At 39.8% G+C, this 26,924-nt stretch overlaps 2 protein-coding genes across 2 annotated transcripts in view; one reads left to right on the forward strand and one right to left on the reverse strand.

The window, feature by feature from the left end:
* Window positions 1-2,452: 2,452 nt before the first annotated feature.
* Window positions 2,453-4,496, forward strand: LOC139162239 (zinc finger protein 300-like). Its single transcript, XM_070742428.1, is given in 2 exon segments — window positions 2,453-2,464; window positions 3,384-4,496. Coding segments are annotated over 2 exon segments (1,125 nt in total).
* Window positions 4,497-7,450: 2,954 nt separating this feature from the next.
* EXT2 (exostosin glycosyltransferase 2) overlaps window positions 7,451-26,924 on the reverse strand; it is an 87,337-nt gene continuing 67,863 nt past the window's right edge. Inside the window, exons 10-14 of the mRNA XM_070760638.1 lie at window positions 22,502-22,668; window positions 16,467-16,610; window positions 14,834-14,962; window positions 13,685-13,767; window positions 7,451-8,076 (exon numbers count right to left, since the gene is read on the reverse strand). Coding sequence (XP_070616739.1) covers window positions 7,938-8,076; window positions 13,685-13,767; window positions 14,834-14,962; window positions 16,467-16,610; window positions 22,502-22,668 — 662 coding nt within the window. The 3' untranslated portion in view covers window positions 7,451-7,937. The remainder of the gene's footprint in view (window positions 8,077-13,684; window positions 13,768-14,833; window positions 14,963-16,466; window positions 16,611-22,501; window positions 22,669-26,924) is intronic.

Here is a 26,924-nt window from a genome sequence, read left to right on the forward strand (position 1 = left end):
CAGAATCCGTAATGGTGAGCAAGACAGGAGTTTTCTAAAATTATCACTTGAGCGTCTTGTGCCGTGATGTGAACATCACTAGTGGTGTGCTTTATTCATACACCTTTAATTGCTGAATCCAGGAGATTGTTGATGCCTCTTTGAGAGAGGGGATAATACTGCCTGCCTACACTCTCTTTTGGACCCAGCCATTTTTCGAGAGGTTCTGTCCAATCTTCACTTTTAATTTATCTTACGGCATTTGGAGGTCATTTTACTTTCAATGCTCTCTGGGCAAGAGAATTGCAATATACTTGAAAAAAACCAAATGTAATAATAAAATAAAATAAAATAATAAAACAAAATAATAATAAATAATCCAATATAATAAAATATAACACCATCATCATGTGCTCCCATTCAGCTTAGACAAAAGAATGAATTATATCCATATTCACTTGTTTATGAAAATGTATCTTTTCTTTTATGAAGACTGAGAGCATATGCACCAAAGACAAATTCCTTGTGTGTCCAATCACACTTGGCCAATAAAGAATTGAATTCTATTCTATTCTATTCCATTCTATCCTATCCTCCTATCCTTTCAATCCTATCCATGTAGGTGCTATTCCTGAGAAAATTGGCAGCATTGTCCATAGCCCATGATTGTCAAAATAAGTGGGGTGGGGATTATCAGTGATTCTGTTGAGATGATTGAACTAGGCAGGCAGTTTCTGGTCTGCTGAAGCAATTCCTAATGTAACCTGACACTATGCAGTGTAGGTTTAAAAGTGACCGCCATCATTTTGAATTGGTTCCAGAAGTGTACTGGTACAGCAGTTTTAAAACAGATATGTTTCTACCTCTATGTAATGTTCTAGTTCTGTGTCCTACACTTGCTGTAATTTCCGAATTATCTCCAACACCAATCCAACATATAAAATGTTGCAATTTTATATCAGTTTGCTCTTTTATATAATTTCACTTTATAAAACCAAGACTTTTTACTTTATACAATACCTACAATTGTATGATTGGGAAGTTAACAAATGTAGTAAGTATATAAGTAAATAGAATTGACTGCCGCATGCTTTCACAAATATTATTTTTTAAAAGAAAACACAGAAACATTGAGAAATATGGTCCTTTGATAACCTCTGTATCACTGGGGGGGGGGTATTACAATATGGAAACCAATAAGACATACAAAGTACAGTTCATTTCAAAGTGGAACATTCACTGAACTTTCTTATATCTGCAAATATACAAATGTGTGTTCAGTTGATACTTCTGGAATCCAGGTGGACAGAGGTAGATATTTGGACCATGCCTCATTATTTTCTCATGACAGAGCTGCAAAATTGGCTTAGCAACTGAGTATATGTTTAACAATGAACTATAACCAGCAACAGTTCTAAGACAAGTATACAAATGTACACATTATATTCACATTTTATACATATTTAAAACATCATAGATGTACATTGTAGAAAAGCAGTGTATTCTTCTGCTCATGTTATGGCCTACAATTCTCATACAGCCTTACCATCTGCTGTGTGACTATGACAGAAGTTAGAATTCAAAATACTTAAAAGTGCACAATCTAAGGATCCAATTGCACAAATGCTCCTAGTTCACTCGTGCCTGTCGGTTGTGGGAGAGCCGGTCGTGAAGACAGTGCAAGGCTCTGCCTACTTGCCTGGACGCCGCCATTAGGGTTCTTTTACCCTCTGCACACGTGCAAAGCATTCTGTGCATGCGCAGTGGGTAAAAGAACCCAAATGGCGGTGGGTGGGCGGAGTCTCATGCTGCCTTCGTGATCGGCTATGCTGGCTGGATAATTCTGGGAATTGAAGTCCACAAATCTTAAATTTGCCAAGTTTGAAGACCTCTGCACTAAATGAACTGTTGTAAGTCCTGTACAAATGTAACGATTTTTTTAAAATCATTTTTTGCAATAAACAGCAAAAAGGTGATGAGAGCTTTTATTTTGGAAAGTTACAAATTGACTAAAGTTAAAAATTGACTGAAGGTACTGATGGATTCTAAATAAGATTTTGGAATTAATTATAAGAAACTTTTCAATGATAAATGTTTGTTTTGAAATCTCTTTAAAAAGTAGGATAGGATGAAATTCTGAAGGCTGGATACTAAAGGGAAGCAGAAGGAACTAAATATTACAATGAAGGGAGAAGAACACTTCTATTTGACTAATACAGAATGAAGTCCACTATTTTAATATTGGACATACTCAAATATATTTTTGAACAATGAATCAAAGGTTAATTTGAAGAATATCTGCCTCTATTGTGTTTCAAAAGTGTCTTCTGCAAAATGGAAATTGGTAAATAAGAACAGTTTACCAACTGGAACTTGCTTCAAATGTTGCTGCTCCACTTATATTCCTGAAAGTAGAAACTGCAGATCCAACTGAATGCCCAATTAGCATGCTCAAAGAAATGTATAAACCACCATGGTAAAAAAGGTTAGGTAGAATGAAAATTTGGGATAATACTATACTAGCATTATTATCCTGGTGAAAACAAAGAGCAATCAACAATCAACACATACCAAACATTTCCAAGTTGTAGAAAATTGTGCCAGTAATATGCTGTTCCACGTAATCCAAATGTTGGACATAATCTTAATTCATGGCAAATTGCAAACCAAATAATTAACCATGATGCCAGTGAACACAGTCTGAGGCAAACTTGCCCCTCCTTTAGAAATAATCTGCACAACTAATTGTATGGAAAATTGTTCCTGCTAACATTGAAATTTTTTTTAGCAAGAAATAGGTAAAACAAAATCAGTTGCGCAACCCTGAGACCCAGAAACAACAGGAGTCAATCTGAGCTTCAGCTTCAAACACTGGAAGCAACAGAGGCATCCATACTGTACTTTCATAGCTGGAGAACAGGACAGATACTTAAGGAAATCTTACCTACATTCTTAGGAAGGATATATAAAGAGGTCACCTGGAATATAAATTATACATTGCCGAGATAGTTGAGCTTAATTCTTAATATCATTAATAACATTTCACTACGGGGTAAAAAACTCCTTAAGACGTTGAAATAGTTACTGAAGAACAAGGGCAAAGCAACTTTGCCTTGGCTGCCCCAAAGAACCCTGCTCCCATGGCAGAAGCAACTTAATTGAAGAATTTGCATAAGGATTTTAGATGATGGAGGAATAAAACTCAGAGACAACTTCTACTCAGAAGAGAGGCAAAATTAGGCCTCCTCAGAAGAACACTCAAACATGTACCACAGAAGAAAACTCCTGACATTCCCATCAACACCACAGTTCATGTAATGTCAAATTTAAAATAATGAAGTACTGTAATTCAGGTCCAGTATTTTAACAGTTGAGACAATTTGTTTTATATTTTCCCTGAACAGTTGAATCAGAAATGCTGTGACTGCCACCTCTCAAATTTCCCAGAATGTGAAAAATCCTCTTTTCAAAGCCACCAAATAATCCACACAGGAGAAAAACCTCATAAATGTCTGGAGTGTGGAAAGGGCTTCAGTCAGAGAAGAAAACTTTACCTGCTTCAAAGAATCCAATCAGAAGAAAAACCTCATAAATGTCTGGAGTGTGGAAAGAGCTTCAGCCACACAGGATACCTTTACCGGCATCACATAATCCACTCAGAAGAAAAACCACATAAATGCCTGGATTGTGGAAAGTGTCTCAGTAGGAGAGGACATTTGTATGGACAACAAATGGTTCACACTAGAGGAAAAAAACCACATAAATGCCTGGAGTGTGGAAAGTGTCTCAGTAGGAGAGGACATTTGTATGGACAACAAATGGTTCACACTAGAGGAAAAAAACCACATAAATGCCTGGAGTGTGGAAAGTGTCTCAGTAGGAGAGGACATTTGTATGGACAACAAATGATTCACACTAGAGGAAAAAAACCACATAAATGCCTGGAGTGTGGAAAGTGTCTCAGTAGGAGATGACATTTGTATGGACAACAAATGATTCACACTAGAGGAAAAAAACCACATAAATGCCTGGAGTGTGGAAAGTGTCTCAGTAGGAGAGGACATTTGTATGGACAACAAATGATTCACACTAGAGGAAAAAAACCACATAAATGCCTGGAGTGTGGAAAGTGTCTCAGTAGGAGAGGACATTTGTATGGACAACAGATGGTTCACACTAGAGGAAAAAAACCACACAAATGCCTGGAGTGTGGAAAGTGTCTCAGTAGGAGAGGACATTTGTATGGACAACAGATGGTTCACACTAGAGGAAAAAAACCACATAAATGCCTGGAGTGTGGAAAGTGTCTCAGTAGGAGAGGACATTTGTATGGACAACAAATGGTTCACACTAGAGGAAAAAACCACATAAATGCCTGGAGTGTGGAAAGTGTCTCAGTAGGAGAGGACATTTGTATGGACAACAAATGGTTCACACTAGAGGAAAAAAACCACATAAATGCCTGGAGTGTGGAAAGTGTCTCAGTAGGAGAGGACATTTGTATGGACAACAAATGATTCACACTAGAGAAAAAAACCACATAAATGCCTGGAGTGTGGAAAGTGTCTCAGTAGGAGAGGACATTTGTATGGACAACAAATGATTCACACTAGAGGAAAAAAACCACATAAATGCCTGGAGTGTGGAAAGTGTCTCAGTAGGAGAGGACAATTGTATGGACAACAAATGATTCACACTAGAGGAAAAAAACCACATAAATGCCTGGAGTGTGGAAAGTGTCTCAGTAGGAGAGGACATTTGTATGGACAACAAATTATTCACACTAGAGAAAAAAACCACATAAATGCCTGGAGTGTGGAAAGTGTCTCAGTAGGAGAGGACATTTGTATGGACAACAAATGATTCACACTAGAGGAAAAAAACCACATAAATGCCTGGAGTGTGGAAAGTGTCTCAGTAGGAGAGGACATTTGTATGGACAACAAATGATTCACACTAGAGGAAAAAAACCACATAAATGCCTGGAGTGTGGAAAGTGTCTCAGTAGGAGAGGACATTTGTATGGACAACAAATTATTCACACTAGAGGAAAAAAACCACATAAATGCCTGGAGTGTGGAAAGTGTCTCAGTAGGAGAGGACATTTGTATGGACAACAAATAATTCACACTAGAGGAAAAAAAACACATAAATGCCTGGAGTGTGGAAAGAGCTTCACACAGAGAGGACACCTTTACCTGAATCAAAAAATTCCATTCAGGAGAAAAACCACATAAATGCCTGGAGTGTGGAAAGTGTCTCAGTAGGAGAGGACATTTGTATGGACAACAAATGATTCACACTAGAGGAAAAAAAACACATAAATGCCTGGAGTGGGGAAAAAGCTCCACTAAGAGAGGAACTCTGCATAATCATCAAAAAATTCACACACGAGGAAAACTACATACCGTTTTTCACAAAAAGAGGGTTTGGGAAGCCTGCACAGTACTCCTAGAGAATGGGGGAAAGCAAAAAGACCGTATGTTTGCAAAGCGCTCTGTGCATGCAAACATTGGAAATAGGCTCCAGCTATTCCTCTGTCTCACTACAGTCTAGCTCCCTGTCTTCTTCTGACACAGAGCCCTCGTCCGAAATTCTCTCAGCCCCCAGGACTGGCCCACTGCTGGGCAGGCCACAACAATCCTATACTTGGATTTTCCTTCTTGGGAATGAAAGAGGGAAAGACTGAATTCCGGGTCAGCTGCTATGTTTCAGTATTGGAGCCTCCAACAAGTGATGCCTGAGAACAACTTATCACTTTCTCAGCCTGCAGTTCTCAGAACAATTTCACACCTGTGGATTAATTTCTTATCTGTTTTAGGATGATGGAATTGTGGGGGGAATCCTCAGATCTTGCTTTCTTTGCCTTGCTATTACTTTCTTTCAATAAAAGTTTTCTTTCCAATCAACACCACAGTTAATGTAATGTCAAATTTAAAATAATGAAGGTGCTGTAATTTAGGTCCAGTATTTTAACAGTTAAGACAATTTTTTAATATTTTCCCTGAGCAGTGGAATCAGAAATGCTGTGACTGCCACTCTACAAATTTTGTGTTCTATCTGTATTATCATGGCAGTAAGAATGTTTTACCAGGATGCTCTAGATAAGTGGTTCTCAACTTGGAGATTGGGACCCCTTTGGGGGTTGCACAACCGTTTCACTGAGGTTGCCTAAGACTATGGAAAAAGACAAATTTCTCATGGCCTTAGGAACTAAAGTTTCTATTCTGGCACCTTGGGACATATTTTTACAATCTGATCAATCAGGCGCTTACAGTGGGGGTTCCCTCTGGCCTTCCTGCCAATCAGCTCAAAGCTCTGTTGGGAGAATTGGTGCTAGATTTATGGTTGGGGGTCACCACAACATGAGGAATTGTATTAAGGGCATTAGAAAGTTTGAGAACCACTGCTCTTGATCCTGGTAATGCATTACTTCTTACATTGTATGATTTTTCTATAATTTATATTTAAAAATCTATATATTTTTTCTTCTTTCCGACTTAAGAGACAGAATGAAAAATTTCCTACTTGTCAATCAAATCTGCATCTAAGGAATAGAAATTACAGATTGAATAGTCACTAAAAACCCAAACAGGCCTTGCAGAAATATGTCAACATTCCACGCTGCACCTAACTGGAATATCATAGTGCTGATGCAAAGAGAACTGATTTCTACTGCAGATATAGGTTAGCTATCTTAAGTTACTGAATATTTTTATTAAGATTTAAATAACAGAAAAATAATTATTCTTAATATTCCCTGTTAATAGTTTTTCAGTTAAACAATTGTCAGCCCAAGGAAAGAAAGATTTAAAATGGCTTCATGTAGAGCTCTTATGATTTCAAATTGATAATAAAGTTGTTTTTATTTTGTGACAAAGACTGGAAACACAAAAGTGTCACTCTCTCTCATTCCCTAGTGCATGTTCTTTACGTTTACTTCAGCACCAATTGCATTCATGATGGATATTCATTATCTTGTGATAATGAGTTATACACCTCAGGATGTAAATTGTTTCAGAAGATGATAAATTGCTTTCTATGAATCATTAATATATTGCACAATTGCACAATTCAAGTTGTCATGTATAGCTCCTTTCAAAAAAAAATGTTGGCATTGAACCGAGTATTCAATGAAGGCATTGAACCCAAAGTTCAAAAGGCATTTTTATGTATTCCTAATTAATGATTGGTCAAGTGAGAACCATCCCAATATGGTACGGAAAGCAGGCTGAAATATCAAAATAGGCTAATAATGGAATGAGTCATTCTATATACATACAGTACTTAAAAATGCAGTCCAATATGTAGGTATTCTACTATTCAATGTTGTGTTCAGCAGAAATAATGGAAAACGTGAAGTGTGTTTGTTTACTAACAACTTAGATACCTTAATAAAAAGAAAAATAAGAACTGCTGCTTTATTCAACTCAATTATCTTGTAATGTTAAAAATGAACCCAACATCAATAGACATTTTCGTTTCTTTTTTTAATCAACAGAGGGAAAAAAAGGTGTCAATTCTATGGCAGAGTTAATGCTATTTGAAAAGATGCTACAGCAGGTTTTGCACACCAGCCAAAAAGGGCCTTCTGGGCAGCAAATCTAGAAGCAGTCTGAAAATGGACCAACAAAAGATGTGGTAACTAGCAGCCCTTAGAGAAGAAGTATTTTTTGCTCTGTGATCAAAAACTTTGCATTGTGTATATTCCTATGCATGTAATTTTTATAGAGTCAACAAACATTGCAGCAATTCACCTCCACTGCTTTTTTTTGGCACTGAGTTTTACTCTCTGTTGAAAAGCTTTTCAGGAACAAAGCGTTAATTTTTTGTGACCTCTCTCTATAATACTCCCTGGCACGACCAGTCCCGAAGATTTTTCAGTCCCGAATTTTCCTAGCATCAGCTGCTGCCTGGGGTGCTGGATTCCAGTTTCCAACTTCACTCATGGTTGCTCTTCACAAGCTTCCAATGTTAGGAAAGCTCTTCAACTTTTCAGGAAAGTCATCTTTGTATAAGACTGGATCCGCCCGGTGCTCTACCACTTTCAGAGGCATGGTTCCAAAGACAGAGGCAAATTTGTTAATGCATTCGGACCTGGGGGGGGGGGGGAGAGATAAATGAAATGTTTATAAACAGATTGTCCCACTGCATGCTTATTTAACAATCTGTTGTTTGCAGCTACCCCTTTCATGTTCTTCCCAATTATTTAATATTTAATTAAACAGGAACAAAGCAAACACGAAACAAATATGAAGTGGTTTCCTGTTAAGGCATTGCAAATGCAATAAAGATAGCATCTAAAAGATTAATAAAAGATTAAAAGAACTAGACCAGTGTTTCCCAACCGGTGTGCCGCGGCACAGTCAGGTGTGCCACGAGCCGGTTCCTGCAAGTGGAAGCTCCAGGGCTGAGGCTTCCACTTGTGGCTGTCCCCGCCCACCTGATCCGTTCTTCTCTCCGGCTTTCTTGGGGCGCGGCTCCTCCCACAGCGGTGGCTGCAGCGGTGCTGGCGATCTGTCCGCTAGCCGCTCCGAGCGCTGTGGGAACGCCCACCCCTCTCACAGTCCTGCTCGGTCTTCTCGGCCACCTACATGCTGCGGGAAAACCAAGCAGAGCCCCAGGCCAGGCAGAAGAATGCCGCCGCCTTGCTATCCCGCTTCTCTCTGGCCATGCCGTTGCAGAAGCAACCTCTCCCCACCTCACACGCACACTTTCGGCTGGGCAGGGGGCGAAGCCGATCCCCCCTCTGCCGGTGAAGGAGGCTCGCTTGAGCCTCAGAAAGGAGGCGGATTCAGGCAAAGAGCCCGGCGCAACGGGCGCAGCGTTGGAAAGCGAGCGGGCGGTGGGGGCGCTTCGCTTCTGCCTTCCTGAGGACAACAGATGACTAATCCCGCCACTTTGGACTGCCACCAGAAAGGCAGCTCCCCTGTTTCCTCCTGGTGGCTGCAGCGGCACTGGCTATCCGTCCGCTAGCCACTCCGAGCGCTGTGGGAACGCCCACCCCTCTCACAGTCCCGTCCTGGGCTGTCAGTAAAGGGGCTGCTTCCCATCCCCCTGCCAGCTTGCTCAGAACATTCAAACTAAGGAAAACCTTCACCGGCCTCCACAGAGAAGAAAGGAAGAGAGAGAACGAGAGAGAGCAACAGAGAGAAATGAGGACAAAAAGGGGAGAAAAAAGGAGAAATGATAAAATGATTGAGGCAGAGAATGAGAGGAGAGAGAAACAAAAGAGAGAGAGAGAGAGGTGATTCTTGAAGCATATTGTAAAAAGCACCCAAATAATAAGAAAAAAAACCCAGCCCACACCTGTTTTTGAAAAGAATAAAAGAGAAAAAAAAACCAGCCCTCAACTGGTTTTGGAAATGGTTCGAGTGTGTATACACACACACGCATAAAGGGAGGAGAGAGACAGGGATGGAAAAAGAGGAGAAGTGAGAGGGAGAAGGAAAGAGGGGAAAAGGGAAGAAGAGAGAGAAATGAGAAACATGAGAGAGAAAAGGGGGGAAAGATAGGAGAAGTACCCAGAAATGTGACAGTGGTATAAATTTGAGGAGGGATGATTGATGATTGACTGTATTTATAAGGGGATGTTACATGGGATTGTATATATGAGGGGGTTATTTATGTCTGTATGTATGTATGTATGTATGTATGTATGTATGTATGTATGTATGTATGTATGTATTAATTAATTAATTAGATTTGTGTCATTTTGGTTGGTGGTGTGCCCCAGGATTTTGTAAATGTAAAAAATGTGCCACGGCTCAAAAAAGGTTGAAAATCACTGAACTAGACACGCTCAAAACAGTAGAAATGGTGATAGGCTTTAGGAGAAACTCTCCCATTCTACTACCTCTCACATTACTAGACAACATAGTATCAACAGTAGAGACCTTCAAATTTCTAGGTTCTATCATATCTCAAGATCTAAAATGGTCACCTAACATCAATGTCATCAAAAAAGCACAACAAAGAATGTTCTTTCTGCACCAACTTAGGAAGCTCAAACTGCCCAAGAAGCTACTGATACAGTTATACAGAAGAATAATTGAGTCTATCATCTGCATCTCTATAACTGTCTGGCTCAGTTCTGCCACCCAACAAAAAAGACACAGACTTCAGAGGATAATCAGAACTGCAGAAAAAACAATTGCTGCCAACCTGCCTTCCATTGAGGACCTGTATGCTGCACGAGTCAAAAAGAGGGCTGGGAAAATATTTACTGTCACCTCGCATCCTGGACATAAACGGTTTCAACTCCTACCCTATCCTACAGAGTACTGCACACCAAGACAACTAGATACAAGAACAGTTTTTCCCCGAACGTCATCACTCTGCTAAACAAATAACTCCCTCAATACTGTCAAACTATTTACTAAGTCTGCACGATTAGTTTTTTCTCATCCTTCCTATCACCCATTTCCTCCCACATGACTGTATGACTGTTAACTTGTTGCTTGTATCCTTAAGATTTGACCCCATGACAATAATTAAGTGTTGAACCTCATGATTCTTCACAAATGTATATTTTCTTTTATGTACACTGAGAGCACATGCACCAAAGACAAATTCCATGTGTGTCCAATCATACTTGGCCAATAAAGAATAAAGAATTCTAATGTTATTATGATGCCTTCCTACTGTTAGAAGTAGAAAACGAGACAACGATCCTCTCAGGTTGGAAATATATGAATCTCTATGATTGAAGTATATAACCAAGGCATAAAGATAAAGAGATGCTATCAACTGCACATGTAGGTAGAGTGATCAGTTTCATTAGCCTCTCTCCAGCAGAATTCCAGAAATTCTTAAAGCAGTGCGCATGCTGCAAACTACAGTGGATTAATTGCCAAAATATCTCTTAAACAGCCTCTGCCAGATCTAATTTGGCACTATACAGGACTTGCAAAAATAAGCCTGTAGGTAACAAAAGACATACAAAAATACTTTGTTGGCTTTTTATTTTTCTGAGAATAACTACTGGAATTTACTTCCTTTATGTTATCTACACTAATATCTGTGCTTGAAAGCTTAAGTTACAACATCTCTTTAAGAACTAAAACCCTAAACTGACTAGTTTATTTTCATTGTCCAAACTCAATGACATGAGGTTTTTTTAAATTCAAAAACCTGCAAGCGTCCACATTTTTAAAAAGCATGTTGGACTCTTATTCACCCTACTTCTCTCTATAAGGCTGGTGGGTGACTGAAATAAGAAAACACATATATGTTAGTGGATGTAACACATTTCAGCTACCAGTTTGACGAGTACATTTCAGTGACTATGAAATAATATGGAAAAAGCTGCATATCTGCTAAGGAGCAGGTACATTATTATTTCCTAAAAATTGACCACTTTAATAAACTTATTTATCTGCAAAAACTGTCCCAAATATATTTAACTATTTGATGCTTTCAAACCTAAATTTGATATCCAAGAGCCAGTGAGGCCCTCAAGAACCTTTCTCAGAATTATTACAGATTGTACTTTTTAATCATGCAAGCAAGGGAAACAAGTTAGTAAATTTATTCATGAAATTTATAGCTAAAGAAACTGTTGTGGTTGGCTCTGGCCCAGCTCCTGCCCCAAGGAATGTGGAGGTGGATGCAGGGGAAACATCAACATGTCATAGGCCTGTTTTATTGCCGACAGAGTCAGGTAGTGCAGTTTCTTTGGACAAAGAAGAAGGTGGGGTTGACGTGGAAGAGGGGGGCTTGGCACACAGCCCAGGAAGCCAATCTCCATTATCTTCGGTCGATTCGGAAGAGGAAGTGTTAGACCCACGCAGGCGCAGAATTATGCATCGAAGAGACCAATTGAAGAAATATTACAGGAGATAAGAGAGGCCACCTGTGTTTGGGTGGCACTCCAGCAATTAGAGCTGCTGATATAAATAGCAGCATGCTGGCTTGGCCGTTGTGGAAGATTATCTGATCGTTGTTTCTTCAGGACTATGCCTTGCTGTTTCCGGACTTTGTTGATTTTTCACGACTTTGAAACCAAAGCAGAGCAAAATGTGTGTGTCTCACTTCGTGGAAGAAGGAGGGCTGTGACGTTTCTTCACAGCTTCTAGCCAAGTACTTAAGGACTGATTAAGGGGATTGTATAGCCTACAAGGTTGTTTTGGGATGAGTGCTCTTTGCAATACAAAAAGGGTGCTTTGTTTCTTTTGAATTTTGTGATAAAGAATATTGTTTTTGAACTTTCAAGTGTGTGTGTGTCTGAAATTTTTACCCTTGAATTTTCAGGAGACTCATACCATAGAGCCCGGCAGAACAGAAACGATGTTTATTATATCTCATTAATCCAAAACAAAATTATATTTTTTTCTTAGTTTTCCAATGGCTGAAATAGGATAATTGGATCACCATTTAGAAATTAAGAAACCAAAAAGGAGTATGTTCCAATCTTGTGCTTCTTACATATCAGACTTTCCCAGCATACTTAAATAATCATTGTCAAAGCAAAGACAATTTTAAGATGAAGCATCTAGTTACTGCAATTCAATAATCAAAAGGCAAGGCAATTGCATTATAATTCCTTTTCATTTTAACTTTTTTACTGAAACTGTATATAGTAATATTCTTTTGTAGTGTGAAAACCTATTGTTTTTTTAATATACAGTGGTACCACTACCTAAGAATTCTCTACTTACAAACTTTTCTAGTTAAGAACTGTGTGTTCAAGATTTTTTTGCCTCTTCTCAAGAACCATTTTCCACTTACAAACCTAAGCCTCTGAAATTATAACCAGAAAAGGCAGAGAGAAGCCTCCGTGGGGCCTCTCTAGGAATCTCCTGGGAGGAAACAGGGCCGGAAAAGGTGGGGAGAAGCCTCCACGGGGCCTCTCTAGGAATCTCCTGGGAGGAAACAGGGCCTCCATCCTCCCTGTGGTTTCCCCAATCACACACATTATTTGCTTTTACATTGATTCCTATGGCAAAAATTGCTTCTTCTTACAAACTTTTCTAGTTAAGAACCTGGTCACGGAATGAATTAAGTTCGTAAGTAGAGGTACCACTGTACATAGTAAAAATAACTATTTATATTTATTCTTGTTTATGATGACAAACACTTGGCAATTAAGGCTTGCTGAAACTGCCCCAAAACTCTTTAACAAAAAATTGGTTTAAAAAAAAAAAAATCAAAAAGCAGTAATACCCAAACTGAGAAACCATAAATTATATGCAGGTCTTATTTTAGGAACACAGGAATTCATATATATTTATCTGATATATTATCCAGATATTATGATATGTGGTATACATTTACACACTATACATTTTACTAATTCTCTCACTACAATATGTTTTTTCTACATGGACCAATGGATTTAGCTGAAATTTGGACACAATCAGTTAATCTTTTCGAGGTGGTGAATCTATGGCACATGTGCCAGAGATGGCATGCAAAGCCCTCTCTGTGGGCACACGAGCCGCTGCCCCAAGTCAGCTCTGCCATGCATACATGCAGGCCTCCCACTGGCCAGCTGGTCTTTACATCTCTGGGCACATGCAGGGGGGTACATCCGCATGGAGCATGGGGAGGAAGCACATGTGTAGGATGCACATGTACGGGGTGCATGTGAGGGTCGTGCACATCTTGCAGTTTGGGCACTTGGTCTGGAAAAGATTAACCATCACTGTTTTAGAAGATAATATGACAGTACATTAAAGACTGGAAATGAGAATAGAACACTCACCTTTCTACCATGTGTGTCTGATCTAAAGATAACCCATCAATGGCGGTACATTCTGGACATTTGAATTTCTTTCTGGGTGTCACCTATATCAAGACAGAATAACTATAGACTTAACAATCAGACATTAATCTCACTACTAAAAATGAATTTTAAAAAAAATGCAATCTATGTGTCAACGTGAAAATCACATTTTTGAATATGGAGGAAAAATACCATTTACTTAGCTGACTGCAAAGCTCAAAGTAGCCCAATTTTTTTAAAAAAAAATCTTGGAGGGGTTTTGCCTGCTGCAAGTGGAAAGTAGCAGTGATGACAACTTCTTAATTCCTGTTTAATGACTGTTTTCTCACTGCCAAGATTCCTGTATAAACACTATTTATTCTTACAGGCATAAAAGTGATGAAATATAGCTTCCCATACTTCATCGTAACCTTAATCCAATAGACACACTTTGCTCATTTAACAGCTGACTGGCGAACTCTGAGAAGTTCTCCCAACTGTACAATTTAGCAGTGTGCTAGCACAGTTTGGATCTCCCACAACAAACACACATGCTTTATCTTTCAAGTCTTTTCTCAAAAACATAACCACTTTGGGCAAAAGTTAATGGGCAGGCAGGAAAACAGATCTTGCTAACTGAAGAAATGCTTTGAGACCTCTAAATCTCATTCCAAGCCGCCCCATTTCAAAATGAACTGAAAATGAAGTTCTAGGCCAAGCATTTATTGAAGCGAATCAGGAAATTCATTCAGGGATGAAAGTTCATATAAAAACTGATCTTGCAAGTGAACAATCTAATAAATCAGCTTTTGCAGCTGAAATAGACAAAGATGAATTGTTCCTTCACATTCTCGCCTCTCTTAAATCTTGCTTATTTTTTTTAATGGTTTAATTTTCTGCAATCATTAAGGAAACCAAGTTCTGCGACTATGGGGTCATAATGGTCACAAACAATAGAGTATATTTATACGCAAAAAAAAGTATGGATGTGGAGTGTGGTTCTTTACAAATAGATGGAATCATCTTCAAAATGGATAAGAAAAGAGGCGCAGAGCTCTAATAAGCTATATTTGAACTGTATATAATCATGAGAGCTATGACTCTGCTGTTACATGACAGATCCTGAGGAACAATTGAATAAAAACTCACCTTAATAACTGCTTTCCCAGTTACATTGGCCACTAGAAAATTCATGGCAATGTCTTCACAATTCATATGTGCATCCACCCAGTTTTTGATGTCTCCAGGCATTTTATATGTGTATAAGTAATTAAAATACTGCAGAATAAGAAAAATAGCATAGAATGAGGATGATGTATTATGAGGATGATGGTAAGAGAACAGCTAGACAAGTACTGTACAGTATTCCAAAGACATAGATCGCTTTTACCAAAATAAGACAATGCAAGTAAATACTGCACTAGATTAGATTAGATTTATTGGATTTATATGCCGCCCCTCTCCGCAGACTCGGGGCGGCTCACAACAATGGTAAAAAACAGTACATAGTAACAAATCTAATATTTAGCAATCTAAATTACAGTTTTAGGTTAAAAAGTCCAAAAAAGAAACCCCAATATATAAAAAACAAGCACACAATCGAATCATACACAAAAACTACATGGGCAAGGGGGAGATGTTTCAATTCCCCCATGCCTGACGGCAGAGGTGGGTTTTAAGGAGTTTACGAAAGGCAAGGAGGGTGGGGGCAATCCTAATCTCTGGGGACTAGGCACATCTATGTGGGAATAGAAGGTCTTTAACAAAACAAACCTTTTAGCATGTTTTGTTAAAACATTTCATATAATTTTCATTAAGTATAACTTGCTTTTTTGAATTAATATATCGTGCTACTTAGAACTTACTCCCATTTAGTAATTTAGAAAAGATGCTAATAAATGGATCAATTTGTTGCTAAAAATGAATAATAATCCTTACTCTCAGCAAATCAGCTTTGAAATGTGTAAATAGTTTTAAAAAATTCTTTCTGAGAATTATTAATAGGGCAAGGGAAAAGAGACCCCGCCCTCCCCCCCACAAACCATAATATTAGCTTCATTTGAAATGTTGGATTTGAGATGCTTTGAATATAGCTTTTATAGACTTCTGGGAGTTGAAGTCTACAAGTCTTAAATTTGAAGACCTCTGCTATAGGAGATGTCCAGGCTGAATCTGAGAGGTCAAGCACATCGTCAGTTTGGAATCCCTTTGTCCCACAAGAGATCTATGGTAAGTCCAGGATCAATTCCATTGATGCTTATCTACCACCAATTTGCCTTGACTGTTAGTAGTTCAGATTTTTGTAGAAAGATAACATGGAATAAACTTATACTCTTTTGAACAGTCCTGATTTCTTGTACCAGACAGTTACTGGTCCCAATTATGATAACTAAATGAAACTACCTGCAAAAGTGGGAACCAAGAAAAATATAGTATTTGAGATGTAGAAAGATGTTTAAGTATTTTATATCAAAACACAATTATTAACGTTTATATATCATATGCCCATATATCATGATTATATTTCACATGTCCAAGAATATATAAAGGATCAATGCCACATTTTGCTAGGAGCCCTTATTTTTCCACTTTTTTGAATATAAGGATCCTTTTCCCTTGATAACCTTAACAACTTTAAGATGTATCGATATCAACTCCCAGAATTACCCAGCTACAATTCTGGGGTTGAAATCCATACTGAATGTAGAAACATTGCTCTAGTCAATGGCTAAGTGAGTTCATAATTTCAGCTTCCCATCTGTTTTTGGTATCAGCTCTTTACCTTGTGATAAAAGGCTGCCCCTGTTAGTACCATTGAGACTTCATTGGTCCACTCTGATTCATACTTCCATTTACTTGTTTCATGATCCCACAAATGTAGGCGGCCAGGATAGCCAACTAATCTGTCAGGGAACTCTCGCCACACCTGCGAATCAATCAAGTTAAGCGAATCAATATATTTTAGTAGCACAAAAACATTACAAGAACAAGTTAAGATTGAATATATGTGATAGAGGGTGTTGGATCAGCAAGCAAGAAATGACTGAATGTACTGCCAATGTAGTTAGTAATAGCAATAGCACTTAGACTTTTACACCGCTTTACAGTGATTTACAGCCCTAAGTGGTTTAGAGTCAGCATACTGACCATTCGAAAAAAGTGACTTATGAACATTTTTCACACTTATGGCCATTGCAACATCCCCATGGTTATGTGATTTACCATATTTTTCAGAGTATAAGTTGCAATCAAGTATAAGACACACCTTAGTTTTTTGGGAGGAAAATTGGGGGGGGGGGGGGGGGAGAGAACCTGCCTATCAGGAATTCATCTGGCTAGCGTTCATAGTCTGTTCAGCTTCAGCATATTATTTTATCCCCCAGTTAGAGCTTTAAAAAACAATTTTTGGAGGGAATAGCAATGAAAAAAAGCCTGCAAAGACTTTAGGGCTGGAAAAAACTTTCTTCAGAGAGAGTAGCAATGAAAAAGCCTGCCAGCCCTTAAGAGCTGGGAAGACCATTAAGGCTGGAAAAAACATTCTTCCGAATGATTAGCAGTGAAAAAACATTCTTCCCTGTGAAAAAAGCCTGCAAGTCAGTAAGAGCAGGGAAGATTGTTAGCACCTCATTAAGGTTGTGGGGGAAAACCTTAAAAAAACCCCTACATTCTGGATATAAGAGACACCCAAATTTTCAGCTTCTTTTAGAGGAGAAAAAGGTATATCATATACTCCAAAAATACATACATTCATATGCTTAATGACTGGCTCATATTTATGATAGTTGCAGTGCCCCAGGGTCATGTGACATCTTCTGCACCCTTCTGACAAGCAAAGTCAACAGGGAAACCAGATTTACTTAACAACCAGGTTCCTAATTTAACAATCTGGAGTGATTCATGTGGCAAGAAAAGTTGTAAAATGGGACAAAACTCACTTAACAATTTTCTCACCTAGCAACAAAAATTCTGGGCTCAATTGTGGTTCTAGGTTGAGGATTGCCTGTAGTAAAACCATTAAAGCTAGAAAGCTTAATTCCCAAAAGAGATCAGAATGCAACAAGTTCAGCAGAAGCAGTTTTAGGCAGGGAAGGAAAGAAGGAGGAAAGAAAAAGGCAACTGTGTCATCAGAAGCTATAGAAATATAGAAACATAGAAGTCTGACGGCAGAAAAAGACCTCATGGTCCATCTAGTCTGCCCTTATACTATTTTCTGTATTTCATCTTAGGATGGATATATGTTTATCCCAGGCATGTTTAAATTCAGTTACTGTGGATTTATCTACCACGTCTGCTGGAAGTTTGTTCCAAGGATCTACTACTCTATCAGTAAAATAATATTTTCTCATGTTGCTTTTGATCTTACCCCCAACTAACTTCAGATTGTGTCCCCTTGTTGGGACAGTTGGGAAAGGATTATCAGTTAAGGGATTGCAGAGACTTTTCATCCAGTAGATCCAAGGGCATCTCTGATTCAGCTCTGTCTTGCAATAGTCCTTATTATATAAGCAACTGATCTATTCTAGGGATTATTGGGGCTTGGATGATTATGATTATGTGCCATCAAATCAATGTCAACTCTTAGCAACCACACAAATGAGTTTCTCTAGGATAAAACTGCAGTCATTTGGTGATCATACTTCCTTTCACCAACTGGTAGGAAAGCATTTGTTTCCTGTCATAATTTCTAGCTGAGAAGTTTGGTTTCTTGACAATATACAAAGGCAGGCAGCTTGCTTTTCAAAGCATGTCTGACACTGTGAAAGATAAATGGACATAGATTCATCAAAAACATCTACCCTGTTTCCCCGATAGTAAGACACCCCCGATTGTAAGATGTATCGGGGGCTTCAGGGGGGTCGGTTAATATAAGCCATACCCCGAAAGTAAGACATATGTCTTACTTTCGGGGAAACACAGGGGTATTGCCGGGGGGGGAGCCCGATGACATCGCTTCCAAGCTCCCCGCGCGCCCCTCGCCTTCGCCTCGCCACGGCGCCACCACCTCTTCCCCGGCTTGGCAAAGCGAAGGACGGCGCTGGTCCGAAGCGAGCGGAGCGGGCGGCGGCTTGCAGCGAAGGCGCTCGTCCCAGCAACCGAGTTCTGCCGAGGCTCGGCTGCAAGCGGCCAGCGAGGCCGACCAGCTCCGAGGCGAGCGGCCGGAGCTGCGCCCTCCTTCGCCTGCCTCCTTTCCGGAAGGCAGGTGGGGCTGCCCAACTGCGCAGAGCGGCTCCTCCCCTCCAGACACATGCTTCCCCGACACGCGTCTGTGGCTCCACGCGTGCACGCCGCTTGGAGCCCTGAGGTTGAACTTGGAAAAGGGCTCACGAGGCTCCTGTTCCGCGTCTGCCCTTCTGGACTCTGGGGAGATGCCTTCGGGAACGCGACCCTTTCAATTTTTTTCCAATGTAAGACATACCCCGAAAGTAAGACGTAGTGGGGCTTTTGGGGGTAAAAAGAAAGTAAGACACTGTCTTACTTTCGGGGAAACATGGTATTATCCAAGTTATCTCAAATCGAAGATCAATAAATTGATATACTGCTTTCAGGGAAGAAGCCATTTCAATCCCCAGTTTTACACAGGGCATTATTTTATTTTTTTTAAAGAGTAATTTCCAGAGCTCAAACTGCAAAACCTGGTGGAGAGCAATACTACAATCATTCTCTTTACTTTAAAAATGGTAAGTATTTCAATATGTGCTTCATTCTTTTTGCACATTTGCTTTTACCTTCTTGCAAAGTAAAACAAAACTTACTGGTGATTGGCAGAAATGTTGCATAGTCCTAACTGCTTAAGAGCCCATGCATTATCTTCTATCAACACAACTCTGAAAAAAGTGTCTTTTTTTTTCACGCAAAGCTTCCACTTAAAATCAGAGCTATAAATATGCTTCTGCATCTTTAAACAAAACAGCCTATAAAGCCTGTGTTGCTCTTCTTTCAGTAGTTTTGCACTATGCAATAAATTATTAGAAATCCTAATAGTTCACTCTTAACGAGTAAAAAATGTCTGACACTTTGAGTGTTACTTTAATTTTTATGGCTGAAAGTGTACAGAGATCAAAGCGCCTCTTCTTTTCTTCTTTTTTTTATAAGTAAGCTTGATCGATAGAGCCAGACATGTCTGTGCTAATGCAAAGTTCAACCACATGTTTAAAAATTGGGTCTGGAGAATAAGGAAGGGAAGAACTTTGCCAATATCCAATTCCAAATATTTCTCCTGAATGAAGAAAATCCCCCCTTCCCAAAAGAAATTGTCCTTGTAACATTACAGGATGCTACCGTTCTTACAGTTTTTCTTTGCAAATTCCTAAAAAATGCATTAGACACTTTCATGGGGAAATATATAAACAGATAAATAAATTACTATAGGCTGAGGACAAGTTAAACATCTGGCAGCCAGCTCAGAGCTGTCAAACAGGTCAAAGACACTCTGGTCTGAGAAGATTGATCTGCAGTCACTGATTTGTAGGTTGAAGGTCGAAAATACATTTATACATAGTTCCTTTTATATTTTTTGAGAGAGCACACTTTATCCCTACTATAGGGGTGGAAAAAAACACCTTCTGTTATATTGGCATTTTGAATTTGGAGATTTCACATTATTGGAATTTTGCATCTATCGTGATTTGTTTTATGAAGTTATTTAAAACACTTTCTGTATATTATTGCTTTAGAGAGCAAAACTGTTTTATAAACTGGAATTCAATATTTTTCAAAAACAGCTTCCGTAAGGTGCACCATTCAAGCAGAAGAAGCTGGATCCAAGGGGCACCAAGTTAATGCAAGAATTATCCAGATTGTTAGGCACTTGCACAATCTAAGCATCTGGACAACACACTTCAGACAAAATAGGCGAAAAGGTCCCAGAAGTTCAAGTGCAAGGCTTGGAGCTGCAGTTCACTGATTTAGTCGATGAATTATTGTAGTACCTTGGAAAGGTAATTTAACATTCTCAATATAAGCCAGACAGATGCCTATTACTACACTGTCTTAATGTACAGGTGGCTTGTTCAAATTAGATCAATGTACCTTTAAAATATCCATCTCACTGAAATATCGTATTCCCTTTAAAAATAAATATTAGATAGCTAGTTAGCTAGCTAGAGTTTGTGTGGATGAGAGAGACACAATATGTGTGAAAGATAGACAAAGAGAGCTTGATGAAATATAGTCATACCAACTTGCAAAGGCAAAGACAACCTAAACACAATATACAATATACAATGCTCATACAATAAGGATATGAGCATAAGAAATGTAGAGAAAAATTCATTATTCTTATATAAGTTGTCTTGATCCAGAACTGTTCATTCAATGACCATTCAAATTTATGGAAGAACTTAAAGAAGGCACTTATGACCGGTCCCCAAAGTTACAACCATTCTAGTGTCCTATAGTCACATGACCAAAATTCAGACACTTTGCAGCTCGTCCATACTTAGAACTACAGGAGCACGTCAAATCTCCCCACCTGCGTATCTTAATTTAATTTAATTTAATTTAATTTAATTGATTTATAAGCCGCCCAACTCCTTCCAGACTCTGGGCGGTATATAACAGTTTAAAACAATATAACAACAATTCAAACCCCAGAAAATAAATCATTCATATCCTTTTAGCTCGAATTAGATGGTATAGCTCATTGGCCCCAGGCCTGCTGGCAAAGCTAAGTTTTCCGGAAGGCCAGGCGGGTGAGGATAGTATGGATCTCTGGGGGCAGTTGGTTCCAGAGAGCCAGAACCGCTACAGAGAAGGCCCTCCCACATGGCCCAGCCAACCAACATTGTCTAGTCGATAGGACCCTGAGAAGGCCGACCATGTGGGCCCTAATTGGTCACTGGGAGGTATGTGGCAGAGGACGGTACTTTAAGTAGTCTGCCCCTAAGCCATGTAGGTCTTTAAAGGTGATAACCAACTGAATTGCATCCGGAGACCAATTGGGAGCCAGTGCACGTCGCGGAGTGTTGGTGTGATGTAGGTGTACCTACGCACACCCACAACAGCTTGCACGACTGCGTTCTGGACCAATTGTAGTCTCCAAATGTTTTTCAAGGGTAGCCCCATGTAGATCGTGTTGCAGTATCTTCCCCTCCTTTCATGCTTTTTGGGCCCACTCACCTCCACTGCCCCTGGCCTCTTAACTGACCATGTCTATCTTCTATCTCTAACTGCTAACTAAGCACGCCCAGCCTGGCCCTTTGCAAAAGCAACTGTTGGCAAAACAAGGATGTGTTCCCTAAAACAGTGTTCTTCAACCAGTGTGCTGTGGCACACTAGTGTGCCGTGAGACATGGTGGGGAAATTAAACATGGGTCCCCAAACTACCATTCCTGCCAGGATATCCCATTTGTGTTCATTGAAACAGGCCCAGGTTTCACACTAAATACATTTAGAAACTATATTTATTTATTGGATTTGTATGCCGCCCCTCTCCGTAGACTCGGATACATATTAACATATTATACATATTAACTATATGTATAATATGTACAGTACTGCGTTAGAGTGTCATTTTGTATCATTTTGGTTGGTGGTGTGCCCCAGGATTTTGTAAATGTAAAAAAATGTGCCGCGGCTCAAAAAAGGTTGAAAATCACTGCCCTAAACCATTCACGGTGGTTTCCTTGAGAGATCTGGGTGATTCCATATGGCCAGCAGCAGCTTTGCCAAGGGCCAAATCGGACATGCCTCATCACTAACAAGTGCAAGAAGACATTGAAAGTTAGCTGAGGTGGTGCAGTGCCGGATGGCAGGGCTCTCCGAGTGCAGGTTTAAGTCTTATGAATTTATACCACATAAAATCAGCAGCTTTCTTACCTCATAGCCAAACTGTAACTCATCTGAGGTCAACATGATGATATCATCATCAATGGCTAACACAGCCTCTGTTTCAATCTCAGCATAGGGGAAGAATCGATTACTTAGTTTATTTTCTGTGGTTCGTACAACTGTTAACGGAACTCGAACTTTAGGCCAAACAGTTTCTGCAAAATAAAAATCAGAAGTAGTTTCTTTGCATTCCCATGTTTAGCTGAAGTCATTAGCATAACTCTCTCCAAATCAAGTCCTTTTATTCAATGCCAGTACAGTGGTACCTCGAGATACGAGTTTAATTCGTTCCGGACCTGGGCTCTTAAGTCGAGCAGCTCTTATCTCGAACGACTTTTCCCCATAGGAATTAATGTAAATAATTTTAATTGGTTCCAGCCCTCAAAAAACTCACAAAGTTAGTCTAAATTATGCAGAAAGACATGTTTTTAATGAAGAAATGTACATGTACATATAAATGAATAATGAAGTTTCTTTCACTTAACTTGTAAACTTTCTTAAACTTTTAAATTTACATATGTTCAACTTCTCTGCCACCCAATCCTGTAGGACAGAGGTCCCCAACCCTTTTTGCACCAGGGACCAGCTTTAAGCGATCAAGAGAGGAATGGGTGAATGAATGGACGGAGGGTGGGAAGGAAGGAAGGAAAGAGGGAAGGGACAGGAACAGAGGAAGGAAGCAAGGAAACTTATGAAAGGGGAGAGTAAGAGAGGAATGAGTGAAGGGAGGGAGGGAGGGAAGAAGGTGGGAAGGAGAAAGAAAAGAAGAAATAGAGGAAGGGAAGGTAAAAGAGAGAAAGAAAGAAAGAAAGAAAGAAAGAAAGGGGGAAGGGACAGGAACAGAGGAAGGAAGCAAGGAAACTTATGAAAGGGGAGAGTAAGAGAGGAATGAGTGAAGGGAGGGAGGGAGGGGAGAAGGTGGGAAGGAGAAAGAAAAGAAGAAATAGAGGAAGGGAAGGTAAAAGAGAGAAAGAAAAAGAGCAAGAAAGAAAGCTGCAAGCACCCCCCCGAGCCCCCCAGGCCGGCTGCAACCTTTTAAAACACGCGCGCCGCTTCGCAGCTGTCTCCTGAAGCCGAACGCGGAAGTTAGCGTTTGGCTTCAGGAGACAGCTCCTTGGCGCTTGTATCTCGAATTTGGGCTTGTAAGTAGAACAAAAATATCTCTCCCCTCCCAGCTCTTATCTCGAGTTGCTCTTAAGTAGAGCAGCTCTTATGTCGGGGTTCCACTGTACTGGGGAATGACCAGAACTAGGGCTACCATGTCTGGGTTGCAAAATTCTAGACAATCACTAGATGGCAGCAAAGAGATTGTTGCACCCATAAATGTTATGAGTTCTATGATCAGGGTAGCCTCATCAGAAGAACCCAGCAGCATTTGAACTGAAGTCATAAATTGAGACCTGCACAGAGTAAGGTGCAATTTATGGAAAATGAAATTTCAACATATGAAGGTTCTTTTGATTTCAGAATGGCTTCACACTTAGGGTACATATGACTGCACAATTCTTTGGTAATACAGCAGACTTTCAATAGATGATGAATGAAGCTATTCTAGAAATCTCTCTTTCCAAATGTTAAATGTATACTTCAAGAATGAAGGACATTTTCCTACTCAATTCAATTTGAGCTCTGTACTGTCTCAGTCATATCTGCTTAGTGGGTATGAGAGAATGGAGAGCAGCAAGAAAACATGCCACACAAATTGATGAGTACTTGAATAATAACGCTAGTTTATAGACTAAAATAATCAACAAAAGGTGCATCCTATACTGAGCTATCACTGATTTATGGAACATGGAGACCCTACCCAAATAAAGCACAACAAAGAATGTTCTTTCTGCACCAGCTCAGGAAGCTCAAACTGCCCAAGGAGCTTCTGATACAGTTCTACAGAGGAATCATTGAGTCTGCAATCTGCACCTCTATAACTGTCTGGTTTGGTGCTGCAACCCAACAGGACCGACACAGACTTCAGAGGACAATCAGAACTGCAGAAAAAGCAATTGCTGCCAACCTGCCTTCCATTGAGGACCTGTATACTGCACGAGTCAAAAAGAGGGCGGGAAAAATATTTACTGACCCCTCACATCCTGGACACAAACTGTTTCAACTCCTACCCTCAAAATGTCGCTACAGAGCACTGCACACCAAGACAACTAGACACAAGAACAGGTTTTTTCTGAACGCCATCACTCTACTAAACAAATAATTCCCTCAACACTGTCAGACTTTCTACTAAATCTGCACTTCTATTCTACTAGTTTTTCTCATCATTCCTTTCACCCATTTTCTCCCATGTTGACTGTATGACTGTAACTTGTTGCTTATATCCTAAGATTTTTATTAATACAGTGATCCCTCGATTATCGCGAGGGTTCCGTTCCAAGACCCCTCGCGATAATCGATTTTTCGCGATGTAGGGTTGCGGAAGTAAAAACACCATCTGCGCATGTGCGCCCTTTTTCCATGGCCGCGCATGCGCAGATGGTGGAGTTTGCGTGGGCGGCGGGGAAACCCGGATCTTTGTCTGCTCGCTGCTGCTGCGGCCGCCCAGCAGCTGATCTGCTCGGCGGCAGCAGCGAGGAGCCGAATCGGGCTTTCCCCTTTGCGTGGGCAGCGGGGAAACCCCGATTCGGCTCCTCACTGCAGCCGCCGAGCAGATCAGATGCTGGGCGGCCGCGGCAGCAGTGAGGAGACAAATCGGGCTTTCCCCTTTGCGTGGGCGGCGGGGAAACCCCAATTCGGCTCCTCGCTGCTGCCGCCGAGCAGATCAGATGCTGGGGGGCCGCGGCAGCAGCGAGGAGCCGAATTGGGCTTTCCCCTTTGTGTGGGCGGCCAAGACAAATTCCTTGTGTGTCCAATCACACTCGGCCAATAAAATTCTATTCTATTCTATTCTATAAGATATTTTGGTATACCATTTTCACATTTGGATATGAAAATATGAACAACATTCTAAGTAACAACTGCAACTAGCTTTATGTACCGCTGGCAGAGGTCATAGCTTATCATTTCATGAATATATATGTATAGAACAATCTAAGCTCCATCATGAAAGAAATTTGGGAAAGACAGCATGGGAGGATAGCCACGCTTGCTGCTAGAAAAATTATATTTCTATAACTTACATAGAGTACCCTTAATGAGTATATAATGTTCTACAAACTTCTGATGTTGGCATCCAAACATAATACCGGAGACAGCTTCCTTAGGAAAACTGTATCATTTTCCAAACCACACTTAAAAACTATGTAAAGAAAGTTTACCTTGGAAGAATTTGGAGGGCTTTTTGGCTTGGTAACAAAAAAAGTAAATGTACAGAGTGAAAAGGGTTGGAAATATCATTTCAGTTACTTACTCCACCTACTAGGTTTCTAGGGTGGCCCCTAGAAAATTGCTTTAATATTTATTTTTTTTTTTGTCCCGTCAGGGAGTTCTTAGTCCAATTTTTCAAGTATATTTATATCTTATTTGAAATATTTCGTAAATCAAACTCTGGGTAGCTCCCAATCAACAACTAAAACAGCATCAGTAACAACAGTATAATACATATATCTATTTAAAAATCATTTTATTATTTATTTATTAAATTTATGTGCTACCTATCTCCCTTACAAAGTGACTCATAAATATAAAAAGAACCAGTTTGGTCTAATGATTAAGGTACTAAGTTAGGAAGTAGGAGACTGTGAGTCCTAGTCCTGGCTTAGCCATCAAAGTTGGTGGGGTTTCTTTGGGCCAGTCTCTCTCTTTCTCTCTCAGCCCAACTCACCTCACAGGGTTGCTGCTCTGGGAAAAATAGGAGAAGGAAGATGTGTTGGATATGTTTGCCATCTTGAGTTATTTTTAGAAACAATAATGAACGAATACAAATGAACTAAAATAAAAAGTGCCACCAAAAGTGCCACCTGGAGGCGTCTGTAATATGGTAAATGATTTAGCTTTACTAGATAAATGGTCAAAGCAATGGAAACTGCAGTTTAATGTTTCCAAATGTAAAATAATGCACTTGGGGAAAAGGAATCCTCAATCTGAGTATTGTATTGGCAGTTTTGTGTTAGCAAAAACTTCAGAAGAAAAGGATTTAGGGGTAGTGATTTCTGACAGTCTCAAAATGGTTGAACGGTGCAGTCAGGCGGTAGGGAAAGCAAGTAGGATGCTTGGCTGCATAGCTAGAGGTATAACAAGCAGGAAGAGGGAGATTATGATCCCGCTTTATAGAGCGCTGGTGAGACCACATTTGGAATACTGTGTTCAGTTCTGGAGACCTCACCTACAAAAAGATATTGACAAAATTGAATGGGCTACAAGACGGGCTACAAGAATGGTGGAAGGTCTTAAGCATAAAACGTATCAGGAAAGACTTCATGAACTCAATCTGTATAGTCTGGAGGACAGAAGGAAAAGGGGG

The sequence above is a fragment of the Erythrolamprus reginae genome, chromosome 1 (genome assembly GCF_031021105.1).
Source record: "Erythrolamprus reginae isolate rEryReg1 chromosome 1, rEryReg1.hap1, whole genome shotgun sequence".
In the NCBI taxonomy this organism is placed as follows: domain Eukaryota; kingdom Metazoa; phylum Chordata; class Lepidosauria; order Squamata; family Dipsadidae; genus Erythrolamprus; species Erythrolamprus reginae.